The sequence below is a fragment of the Hyperolius riggenbachi genome, chromosome 12, assembly GCF_040937935.1.
Source record: "Hyperolius riggenbachi isolate aHypRig1 chromosome 12, aHypRig1.pri, whole genome shotgun sequence".
NCBI lineage: Eukaryota > Metazoa > Chordata > Amphibia > Anura > Hyperoliidae > Hyperolius > Hyperolius riggenbachi.
Window position 1 is genome coordinate 102856161 of NC_090657.1, and position 12575 is coordinate 102868735.

At 43.6% G+C, this 12575-nt stretch overlaps 1 protein-coding gene across 2 annotated transcripts in view; it reads right to left on the reverse strand.

Moving 5' to 3' along the window:
* CDK12 (cyclin dependent kinase 12) overlaps positions 1 to 12575 on the reverse strand; it is a 293902-nt gene that overhangs the window by 73027 nt on the left and 208300 nt on the right. The window contains exon 14 of one of the 2 annotated variants that reach the window (XR_011025139.1): positions 1294 to 1372. Coding sequence is in view for 1 of the 2 variants with exons in the window: in XM_068262657.1 (XP_068118758.1) it covers positions 1368 to 1372 (5 nt within the window). In the remaining variant the exon portion in view is untranslated. Of the gene's footprint in view, positions 1 to 1267; positions 1373 to 12575 lie in introns of those variants that run through there. The other variant, XM_068262657.1, reaches the window with a different exon arrangement.

Genomic DNA, 12575 nt, shown 5'->3' on the forward strand with positions numbered 1-12575 from the left:
GAATATGACAATTTGCAATAATTCTACTGTATGGAAAAAATGTGCAGTTTAGTCTGTCACGTGTTAATCTCTATTGATCCGCGTTGCATTATTGGAGTGGTTAAATGTTTCATTTCTTATCTGAAACTGACATACCGAGCCTTTAATAGGGAGGCAAGTCCACCACTACCTCCCGTTTTTAATATTTTTTTAATTCGGTTCTAAGGCCTCTGTTTTGACAATTTTTAGACCATGTTAACAGGTAAACAGAAGACACATTAACTGTTCATTTATTTAGAAAACAGAAAAGAAGCTGCTTGCTGAAAATAATCTATGCAGTATTTCAGCCCCATATGGAGGGTAATGGATTACACTTTTCTTCTAAGCTATTTGTTGCCTTTTGATAGCTGAGCAACAGGTCTCTGATTGCAGGAAAGCAGAGTGGGAGCAGAACGCTGCTCTGCTACTTCACTATTTATGCCTGGTACACTGATACATATAATAATCGGTGCCGGGAGACTTGTGTGCAGGATACTGCCGGTATATGGCTGATCCTGCTGCTGCACAAGTCCCGGCCGCTCTAAATACTATTCCCCCTCCAGGCCGCCATGGATAGTGGGGAATTAAATAATTCGGTTTCCAGCTATTGTTGGAAGCCGAAATATTGTGTTTTATAAGTAACTTCAGCTCCATCTTCTGACGGCGCCGGAGTTACTCTGTGTGCGCTGCTATAGCTGTAATTCCTAGTACTGCCTATGGTGGCGGCGGCTGCGCCCAAATCTCCTGCGCTGTAATTAAAGCGCTCGTGGTACACACCATGCAAATTTCCATCAGACAGATGGGTCAAATTGATTATTTCCAACAGGTCCGATCTGATTTCCGATCGACTTTGTATAGACGCGATAGGAAAATCGATTCAACCAATCTGATGGGAAATTGTATGGTGTGTAAAAGGCATTAGGGACTTACTGCTCTAACAGAAAATACAATCATTTTTCAGCTAAGAGAAAACATACAAACATATACATGAGTCACCAAAACAGGCTTTTCCTCTTGCAAACCAGTGATCCAGCCCTGATGAATACCACCTTGAAAGCACTATAGATAAAGAGCTGGGAAAAGGATCTTTCTATGACTTGATGCAGAAAACTTCAAAACAAAGTGTGGCCTCTTATTGAGCTGCTTTGTTAACACAAATGTGGCTGAAACAAAGTTTAATGAGGTGGTACATACATGATAGACTTCACAAATTTGCAGGAGAAAAGCATCCAGGTGCTTATGAGGAGGTTGTCCAGAACTATCCTATTTCCATACCTAGTGGACATGAAGAGATTCTGGGGACAAGTTGATCAAATATTCCAGACTGTAACTGAGTGGGGATTTCTCAATCAACCTGCAGAGACATTAGTTAGTATATTACATCAAGGTTTTTCATGATCACACAGAAGGTTCTTGTAATGCATTTTTCACTGCTGCAAAAGAGACAATAGCCTCCTCTTGACACTTAAGATAGTCTGAGCCTAAACAAGGTCTTGACGATACTAGGACATTGCCTATTATATGAGAAAACATGAAAAATATAATAAAAAGAGAGGTAATTGCTTACCTCTCCAAAAGATATAGACACCAGTTAAACGGGAAAAAAAGTTTTTATTCAAAAAGCAATCAGACAACGCATTTCGCGGGTCATGGCGCAGTGACTTTTTCCTCTCAGTTTTGGTGGAGAATTTTGTATTGACCTGAGGAAGCAGGCCATGACCCGTGAAGACGCGTTGTCAGATTGCTTTTTGATTAAAAACCTTTTTTCCAGTTGAACTGGTGTCTATCTTCTGGAGAGGTAAGCAATTACCGCTCTCTTTATTATATACTGTATTTTCTGGGCTGTAAGACTTTTTCTCCACCAAAACTGAGAGGAAAAAGTCACTGCGTCTTGTAGTCCAAATGCAGGGAGTTCCTGACTTGTGAACGCCTGCCATTACGAACCTCCAACCCGCCGCAATGTTTGGGGACTCCCTGTACTGTGCCCATGCAGAGGAGGACACAGGGGGACACAAAGGGGCATAGAGGAGGACATAAGGAGTACAGAGGTGGACACATGGGGACACGAGGAAACAAGGGGGACAGAGGAAGACAGGGAGACAAGAGGTACAAAGGGGGCATAATCCACAAGATGCCCCTTCACCATGAATGCACCAGGTTTTGTATATATTTTTTCCCTTGGTTTTTGTCCTCTAAACCTAGGTGCGTCTTATGGTCAGGAGCGTCTTTCAAGTGAGATAGTTCCAGTGGACTGGCGTACAGCCACTTCCCCCATATTTAACCCATTCAGGTTCCGTCGTTTTCACGTGAGAAATGTTCACCTCCCATTCATTAGCCTATAACTTTATCACTACTTATCACAATGCACTGATCTATATCCAATTAGGCTTTCTTTGGGGGGTACATTTTGCTAAGAGCCACTTTACTGTAAATGCATTTTAACAGGAAGAATAAGAAAAAATTCATTATTTCTCAGTTTTCAGCCATTATAGTTTTAAAATAATACATGCCTCCATAATTAAAACTCGCGTATTGTATTTGTCCATATGTCCCGGTTATTAGACCGTTAAAATTATGTCCCTATCACAATGTATGGCGACAATATTTTATTTGGAAATAAAGGTGCATTTTTTCCATTTTGCATCTATCACTATTTACAAGTTTAAAATAAAAAAAAATATAGAAATATTTCATCTTTACATTGATATTTAAAAAGTTTAGACCCTTAGGTAAATATTTACATCATTTTTTTTTTTTAATGTAATGGGGTTTTTTTTTTTTATACTAAACATTTTATTTGGGTACTTTTGGGAGGGTGGGAGGTAAACAATAGATTTATAATGTAAATGTGTGTTAATTCTGTTTTTTTTTTTCTGGTGTAGTATTACTTTTTGTCCACAGATGGCGGCCATGAGTTTGTTTACATGACGTCACTCTAAGCGTACCACGCGCTTAGAGTGACGCATCAGGAAGAAGACGGCCAGAAAAAGCTCAGCTTCCGAGAGAAGCTGTCGCTTTTTCAGCGGGGGAGAGGAATCAATGATCGGGCTCCGTAGCCCGATACATTGATTCCTTGGCTACCGAATCCGCGGCCGGGAGTGTGCGTGCACGATCGGCCGCGGGGGCGCGCGGTAGCGTGCATGGTTTCTGGACGTAGTAACTACGTCCAGGAACCAAAATAGGTTAAGGACAAAACCCAGATCCGAGAAGTTAGAAATCTGTAAGCTTAACATCAGTGGTGTGCTAACGAATTGAGGGTTTCCTAAGACATGCTATAAAAGACCTCATAGCAAAGAATAATCTAATTGGTCCGTCTCAACATATAGGTTTACAAAAAATAGGTCTTTGACTAATATGCTCAGAGTATATGTGGTGGTGAAAACAAATATAAATATTGGGAATGCTGTAAATGTGATATACTTGAAATTTGCAAAGGTCCACAACAGTCTGGTTGCAAGGTCTGGGGAAGAATCTGTGTGCATGGATAAGAAAGTGGATAATGGACAGAAAGCAAGAGTGGTCAGTGGATCATACTCAAAATGAGTGACTTATCAGTGAGGTAGCGCAGGGGTCAGTATTGGGTCCACTACTTTTCAGTTCATTAAATACCTTGTAGATGAAGTAGAAAGTAATGTCACCATTTGCAAATGATATTAAGTTGTGCAGAATTAACACACAGGAAGATAGTAACATATTGCAGAGGTAGCTTGAGAGGATGGCTATATGGGTAAGTAAATAGCAGTTGAAATTCAATTTAGAAAAATGTAATATAAAGTAATGCATCTTGGTCATACCAAATACAAAAAAAACGAAACCATACAAAATAAACGAAATACATATGGGGCATAAAACTTGGGAGGGGGAATTAGGCGTACTGGTTGACAAGTTAAATAATCGTATTCAATGCCAAGCAGCTGCAACTAGAGCAAATACATTTTTTGGAAAGCATTAAAGAGGAAATTTAACCCAGGATTGAACTTCCAATCAGTAGCTAATACCCCATTTCCCATGAGAAAACTTTACCTTTTCTCAAAAAGACCATTAGGGACATCTGTCTGGCTGGTATTGTAGTGAAACCCCTCCCACATGACCATGATCCTGACAGTCTGCCGTCTGTGAACCTTGTTGCATTGTGGGAAAGAACAGCTTTTTTTTCAACTACCAAGCAAACAATATCTCTCTCTGTGCATAGAACTCTCAGTAGCGAACATTCTATACAGATCACCCGGCAGAACTAAAGATGTCACCACCAGTGATACATTTTAGAATGTAAATCAGAGGGAGGAAAGATTTTACATTGGCAAACACTGATTAAATAATTTATAAATGCTTATTTTACAAAATAAGCAATTTTATTATGCTATTTTCACTACAGTTCCTTCTTAAAGGGAAACACAAACTTGGGATGGTTGCATAATATTGGCCTTGTTTTGCTCTCTTGCGAGGCTGCAACTGGAATATAAAATGCAGTTCTGGGCACCGCACTAAAGGATGGACATTGCAGATTTGGAGCAACAAAACTGATCAGAGGGATGGCAAGTTTTACTCACCAGGAAAGGTTAGATAAACTGGGCTGATTTAGTCTAGTGAAAAGACCTTCCAGAGAGCTAAATAACATGTATAAATAATTCAGAAGGCAATATAAACGTTTGGCAGATGAGTTTTTTGTCCCTAGGTTTGTGCAAAATGACAAGTGGGCATGATTTGTGCATGGAGAAAAAGTTTGTGCCATGTATTCAGGAAGGGGGTTCTTTACAGTAGGAGTGGTTAAAACGTGGAATATATTACCACAGGAAGTACTTATGGCATATTCTATATCTGCGTTTAAAAGGGGGACCTTAGATGCTTTCTTTGCATTGAAGGACATCCATGGCTATAATTAGCAGGCAATACCTGGGCAGCATTGATCCAGGAATTTTATCCGATTGCCATCTGAATTCGGGTAGGATTTTTTTACCCTTTTAGTGCTAATTGGTCTAAGCTTTGTAGGAGTTCTTCCCCTTCCTCTAGATCAACCGGGATATGTAAGGGTGCAGGCTAGTGTTATGTTAGTACTGTTACGATACTTGCGGTTGAACTCTATGGACGACTATCTTTTTTAAACCAAACTATGTAGCAGGGAGCCCGATGCAGGCAGCACATGGCAATTTTACCATTATGAACACAGGGTAAGCAATCCCCATTAACACGCATAGCGCTAATGGGTAGCATACCTATAATTAAGCCGCCGGAACAATGGCAATACAGCGCAGGAGACTTTGGCGCAGCCGGCACCACCATGACGAACACTGGCAATCCAGTGCAGGAGACTTGGGCGCTGCCGGCACCACCATAGACCGTAATAGGAATTACGGCTATAGCAGTGCACAGTGAGTAACTTTGGCACCGTCAGAAGACAGAGCTGAAGTTACTTTTAAAACACTGTAATTCGGCCGCCAGCAACAGCTGGAAGCCGAATTAAATCATTCCCCCACTATCCACGTCAACCTAGAGGGGCAATAGTAATTAACGTTGCCGGAAACTTGTGCAGCAGGATAAGCCATACCGGTTGTATCCTGCGCCCAAGTCCTCCCGTACGTGCAGGCTAAAGCCGAAAAACCAAGCTCACCCTGCTCCTGCAAAAGTAATGGCGGCGTTACCATTGCCCCTGCAGGTCGCCGTGAATAGTGGGGAAAGACAATTCGGCTATTGCTGGTGGTCTTATTACACGGGTTTTATAGCAATTTGTGCTCAGTCCTTTGACAGTGCCCAAATTACTGTCTGAGCGCCACTTAACCACTTAAGGACCACAGTCTTTTCGCCCCTTAAGGACCAGAGCCTTTTTCTCCATTCAGACCACTGCAGCTTTCACGGTTTATTGCTCGGTCATACAACCTACCACCTAAAGGAATTTTACCTCCTTTTCTTGTCACTAATACAGCTTTCTTTTGCTGCTATTTGATTGCTGCTGCGAGTTTTAGTTTTTATTATATTCATCAAAAAAAGACATGAATTTTGGCAAAAAAAATGACTTTTTTAACTTGCTGTGCTGACATTTTTCAAATAAAGTAAAATTTCCTATACATTTGGGCGCGAAAGTTATTCTGCTACATGTCTTTGATAAAAAAACAAAACCATTCAGTGTATATTTATTGGATTGGGTAAAAGTTATAGCGTTTACAAACTATGGTGCCAAAAGTGAATTTTCCCATTTTCAAGCATCTCTGACTTTTCTGCGCACCTGTCAGGTTTCATGAGGGGCTAAAATTCCAGGATAGTACAAATACCCCCCAAATGACCCCATTTTAGAAAGAAGACATCCCAAAGTATTCAGTGAGAGGCATGGTGAGTTCATAGAAGATTTTATTTTTTGTCACAAGTTAGCGGAAAATGACACTTTCTGACAAAAAAAAGAAAAAAAAAAGTTTCCATTTCTTCTAACTTGCGACCAAAAAAAAATGAAATCTGCCACGGACTCACTATGCTCCTCTCTGAATACCTTGAAGTGTCTACTTTCCAAAATGGGGTCATTTGTGGGGTGTGTTCACTGTCCTGGCATTTTGGGGGGTGCCTAATTGTAAGCACCCCTGTAAAGCCTAAAGATGCTCATTGGACTTTTGGCCCCTTAGCGCAGTTAGGCTGCAAAAAAGTGCCACACGTGGTATTGCCGTACTCAGGAGAAGTAGTATAATGTGTTTTGGGGTGTATTTTTACACATACCCATGCTGGGTGGGAGAAATATCTCCGTAAATGACAATTGTTTTATTTTTTTTTACACACAATTGTCTATTTATAGAGATATTTCTCCCACTCAGCATGGGTATGTGGAAAAATACACCCCAAAACACATTATACTACTTCTCCTGAGTACGGCGATACCACATGTGTGGCACTTTTTTGCACCCTAACTGTGCTAAGGGGCCCAAAGTTCAATGAGTACCTTTAGGATTTCACAGGTCATTTTGAGAAATTTCGTTTCAAGACTACTCCTCACGTATAGGAACCCCACAAATTACCCCATTTTAGAAAGAATACACCCCAAGGTATTCCGTTAGGAGGATGGCGAGTTCATAGAAGATTTTTTTTTTTTGTCACAAGTTAGCGGAAATTGATTTTAATTGTTTTTTTTCACAAAGTGTCATTTCCCGCTAACTTGTGACAAAAAATAAAATCTTCTATGAACTCATCATACACCTAACAGAATACCTTGGGGTGTCTTCTTTCTAAAATGGGGTCACTTGTGGGGTTCCTATACTGCCCTGGCATTTTAGGGGCCCTAAACCGTGAGGAGTAGTCTTGAACCCAAATGTCTCAAAATGACCTGTGAAATCCTAAAGGTACTCATTGGACTTTGGGCCCCTTAGCACAGTTAGGCTGCAAAAAAGTGTCACACATGTGGTATCGCCGTACTCAGAAGAAGTAGTATAATGTGTTTTGTGGTGTATTTTTACATATAACCATGCTGGGTGGGAGAAATCTCTGTAAATGACACATTTTTGATTTTTTTTACACACAATTGTCCATTTACAGAGAGATTTCTCCCACCCAGCATGGGTATGTGTAAAAATACACCACAAAACACATTATACTACTTCTCCTGAGTATGGCGATACCACGTGTGACACTTTTTTGCAGCCTAGGTGCGCTAAGGGGCCCAACGTCCTATTCACAGGTCATTTTGAGGCATTTGTTTTCTAGACTACTCCTCACGGTTTAGGGCCCCTAAAATGCCAGGGCAGTATAGGAACCCCACAAGTGACCCCATTTTAGAAAGAAGACACCCCAAGGTATTCCGTTAGGGGTATGGTGAGTTCATAGAAGATTTTATTTTTTGTCACGAGTTAGTGAAAAATGACACTTTGTGAAAAAAACAATAAAAATCCAATTTCCGCTAACTTTTGACAAAAAATAAAATCTTCTATGAACGCATCATACACCTAACAGAATACCTTGGGGTGTCTTCTTTCTAAAATGGGGTCACTTGTGGGGTTCCTATACTGCCCTGGCATTTTACGGGCCCAAAACTGTGAGTAGTCTGGAAACCAAATTTCTCAAAATGACTGTTCAGGGGTATAAGCATCTGCAAATTTTGATGACAGGTGGTCTATGAGGGGGCAAATTTTGATGACAGGTGGTCTATGAGGGGGCAAATTTTGTGGAACCGGTCATAAGCAGGGTGGCCTCTTAGATGACAGGATGTTTTGGGCCTGATCTGATGGATAGGAGTGCTAGGGGGGGTGACAGGAGGTGATTGATGGGTGTCTCAGGGGGCGGTTAGAGGGGAAAATAGATGCAATCAATGCACTGGGGAGGTGATCGGAAGGGGGTCTGAGGGGGATCTGAGGGTTTGGCCGAGTGATCAGGAGCCCACACAGGGCAAATTAGGGCCTGATCTGATGGGTAGGTGTGCTAGGGGGTGACAGGAGGTGATTGATGGGTGTCTCAAGGTGTGATTAGAGGGGGGAAATAGATGCAAGCAATGCACTAGCGAGGTGATCAGGGCTGGGGTCTGAGGACGTTCTGAGGTGTGGGCGGGTGATTGGGTGCCCGCAAGGGGCAGATTAGGGTCTAATCTGATGGGTAACTGTGACAGGTGGTGATAGGGGGTGATTGATGGATAATTAGTGGGTGTTTAGAGGAGAGAAGAGATGTAAACACTGCACTTGGGAGGTGATCTGATGTCGGATCTGCGGGCGATCTATTGATGTGGGTGGGTGATCAGATTGCCCGCAAGGGGCAGGTTAGGGGCTGATTGATGGGTGGCAGTGACAGGGGGTGATTGATGGGTGGCAGTGACAGGGGGTGATTGATAGGTGATTGACAGGTGATCAGTGGGTTATTACAGGGAATAACAGATGTAAATATTGCACTGGCGAATTGATAAGGGGGGGTCTGAGGGCAATCTGAGCGTGTGGGCGGGTGATTGGGTGCCCGCAAGGGGCAGATTAGGGTCTAATCTGATGGGTAACAGTGACAGGTGGTGATAGGGGGTGATTGATGGATAATTAGTGGGTGTTTAGAGGAGAGAAGAGATGTAAACACTGCACTTGGGGGGGTGATCTGATGTCGGATCTGCGGGCGATCTATTGGTGTGGGTGGGTGATCAGATTGCCCGCAAGGTGCAGGTTAGGGGCTGATTGATGGGTGGCAGTGACGGGGGGTGATTGATGGGTGGCAGTGACAGGGGGTGATTGATAGGTGATTGACAGGTGATCAGTGGGTTATTACAGGGAATAACAGATGTAAATATTGCACTGGCTAATTGATAAGGGGGGGTCTGAGGGCAATCTGAGCGTGTGGGCGGGTGATTGGGTGCCCGCAAGGGGTAGATTAGGGTCTAATCTGATGGGTAACAGTGACAGGTGGTGATAGGGGGTGATTGATGGGTGATTGATGGGTAATTAGTGGGTGTTTAGAGGAGAGAAGAGATGTAAACACTGCACTTGGGAGGTGATCTGATGTCGGATCTGCGGGCGATCTATTGGTGTGGGTGATCAGATTGCCCGCAAGGGGCAGGTTAGGGGCTGATTGATGGGTAGCAGTGACGGGGTGATTGACGGGTGATTGACAGGTGAGCAGGGGGGATAGATGCATACAGTACACGGGGGGGGGGGGGGGGGTTGTCTGGGGAGAATCTGAGGGGTGGGGGGGGGTGATCAGGAGGGGGCAGTGGGCAGGGGGGGATAAAAAAAAAATAGCGTTGACAGATAGTGGCAGGGAGTGATTGATGGGTGATTAGGGGGGTGACTGGGTGCAAACAGTGGTCTGGGGGGTGGGCAGGGGGGGGTCGGACACTGGGACCACCAGGGCAGGAGGCAGCCAGTATAATAGGCTTTGTATACATTACAAAGCCTATTATACATACGTGCAGCGGCGATCCGGGTGCTAGTAACCCGCCGGCGCTTCCGAACGGCCGGCGGGTTACTACGAGCGGTGGGCGGAGCGAGTCCCCGGCGGCTGATCGCGTCACGAATGACGCGATCGCCGCATAGCCACTCCCGCAGCCGCCCCCGCCGATGGGCATATTGCGGTCGTTTGGGCCCGGACTTTGCCGCCGCCCATCGGCTGGGGGCGGTCCTCAAGTGGTTAAACCTCAAGTCCCATTTTTAATTTCGAAAGGGTGGATTGGCTGTGCTCTTCTGGCATTAGTAAACGTGAAATTAAACTGCACTACAGTCTCATCACTAGTGGGTACATCAGGTCCTATGTAACATTAATTTTAGATTTGGCAAGCTTTGGCTTGTACTGTTAACTTTTTAAATAAAATGAGAACATAAAATGATTGAAACAGAAAACTGTATGTAGTGTATGCTAACTTTAGAATTGTTGCAATGCAAATGCATCTATATATGTACATACAGGTACTGACAAGATTTGTCATTAATCCTAAAAGTGTACAGCTGAATTTAAAGGACAACTGAAGTGAGAAGAATAGAGAGGCTGCCACATTTACAGTATTTCATTTTAAACAATACCACTTAGGGCTCTTTTCCACTATGAAACACGATTGCAATCGTGCTGCGATCACAACTAATTTCCAACGAATGCGATTGAGCTTCTATACTCCGTATTAGGAGCTCAATCTCATTCAAAATGAGGCAGGACGACGATTCCGCTCGAGACAAAATCGCAACACAATCGGATTGCACTAATCAAAATAGTCCCTGTAGTTTCCAGTTCTTTTCCAGTACCCTGCGTTTTTTGATCTGTTAGCAATTGGAAAAGGGCCCTTACCTGGCAGCCCTGCTGATCTATTTGGCTGCAGTAGTATCTGAATAACACCAGAAACAAGCATGCAGCTAATCTTGTCAGATCTGACAAATCCTGTCAGAAACACCTGATCTGCTGCATGCTTGTTCAGGGTCTATGGCTAAAAGTGTTAGAGGCAGAGGTTTAGATGGACTGCCAGGTAACTGGTATTGCTTAAAAGGAAATGCATAAAACAGCCTCCATATCCCTCTTGCTCCAGTAGTCCTTTAACCTCCTTGCCGTTCTAAAAATCCGCAAGGAGGCAACGCCGCACTTTTTTTAATTTTTTTTTATTAAATCATGTAGCGAGCCCAGGGCTCGCTACATGATAGCCGCTGAGCGGCGGCATCCCCCCACCCACTCCGATCGCCTTCGGCGATCAGAGTATGCAGGAAATCCCGTTGAGAACGGGATTTCCTGCAGGGCTTCCCCGGTCGCCATGGCGACCGGGCGGGATGACGTCATGGACGTCGTGACAGAGGGAATCCCAATGCGCCCCTTAGCGCTGCCTGGCACTGATTCGCCAGGCTGCGCAGGGGTCGGGGGGGGGGGGGGGCGGCTCGGCGGGTAGTGGCGAATCGGCGGCGATCGCGTACTACACGCAGCTAGCAAAGTGCTAGCTGCGTGTAGGGAAAAAAAATTATGCAAATCGGCCCAGCGGGGCCTGAGAAATCCTCCTGCGCAGGTTACCCCGAACTGAGTTCGGGATAACCGGCAAGGAGGTTAAGGGCTGGAACCCACAGGAGCGCTTTTGGCAGGGTTTTGGCAGCGCTGCGATACGCTAGCACTTTGCCAAAACGCTGGGCTAATGTTAATGGATGGGGCAACTTCCACAGGAGCGTTTGAGTTTCCCAGAAACGCAAACGCAGGACGTGCAGCATTTTGGGAGCATTAGCACTTCAATGTAAAGTATTAAAACGCTAGCTAAAACGCTCAGCAAAACCTAAACTGAGCGGTTTTGCTAGCGTTTTGTGGTTCAGCACACTGTAACAAAGTGAAAAATAATTCACACAACCAATCAGGATAAAAATGCGAAACGCAAAACGCTGCGCAACTGATCAGTAAAAAAAATACAATGTTGCAAAACGCATGAATCCGCTTGCAAACCGCTCAGACAAAACGCTAGCAGTTGCGTTTCGCGTTTGCTGATTTCAGTGGGTTCCAGGCCTAAGAGAGATTGCTTATTCATGAGCAAAAAGGTGGAATTTCACATGGGCTAAAAGGCTCACCTTTTATCAGGACAATGACCCTTATAAAAAAAAAAAAAAAAAAAAGCAGAAGGTAACAAGAAATTCAGCTTAGGGACAACTCTATAAATGTCCTTAAGAGGTTAAGCCAGAGCCCTGCTTCGAATATCATCAAAAAACCCAACAAAATTTGAGAGGATTTGCAGAATGGAATAAAGAAATAAATGCTCAAAAGCATTTGAAGCATGTCAAAATATCTATAAGTAGTACAGGGCTGTGGAGTTGGAGAATATCTGGGTACCTGGAGTCAGAGTCAGGAAAAAAATGCACAGACTTTAACTCCTAATAAATGTAAACTGTAGTTAAAAGAAAAAATAGGATTGCTCTATTTCTCTACCATTCATCATAAATAATATGTATATGGTAATAGCAGTGCAAATTGTAATTTGATATGTTAAATTTGGGGTTGGTGACTATAAATCAAGTTATTTTGTACAGCAGTAGACATTGGCAGTGCTTCCACACAGAGGCTGTACCCGAATCAACTACCAACATAGATGTGCAGAGCTCCAGAATATGGACAAAATAGCTGCATCCATGTGCTTCAGCTTGCATTCAAATTTTTAGATTAGGAATTAGTAC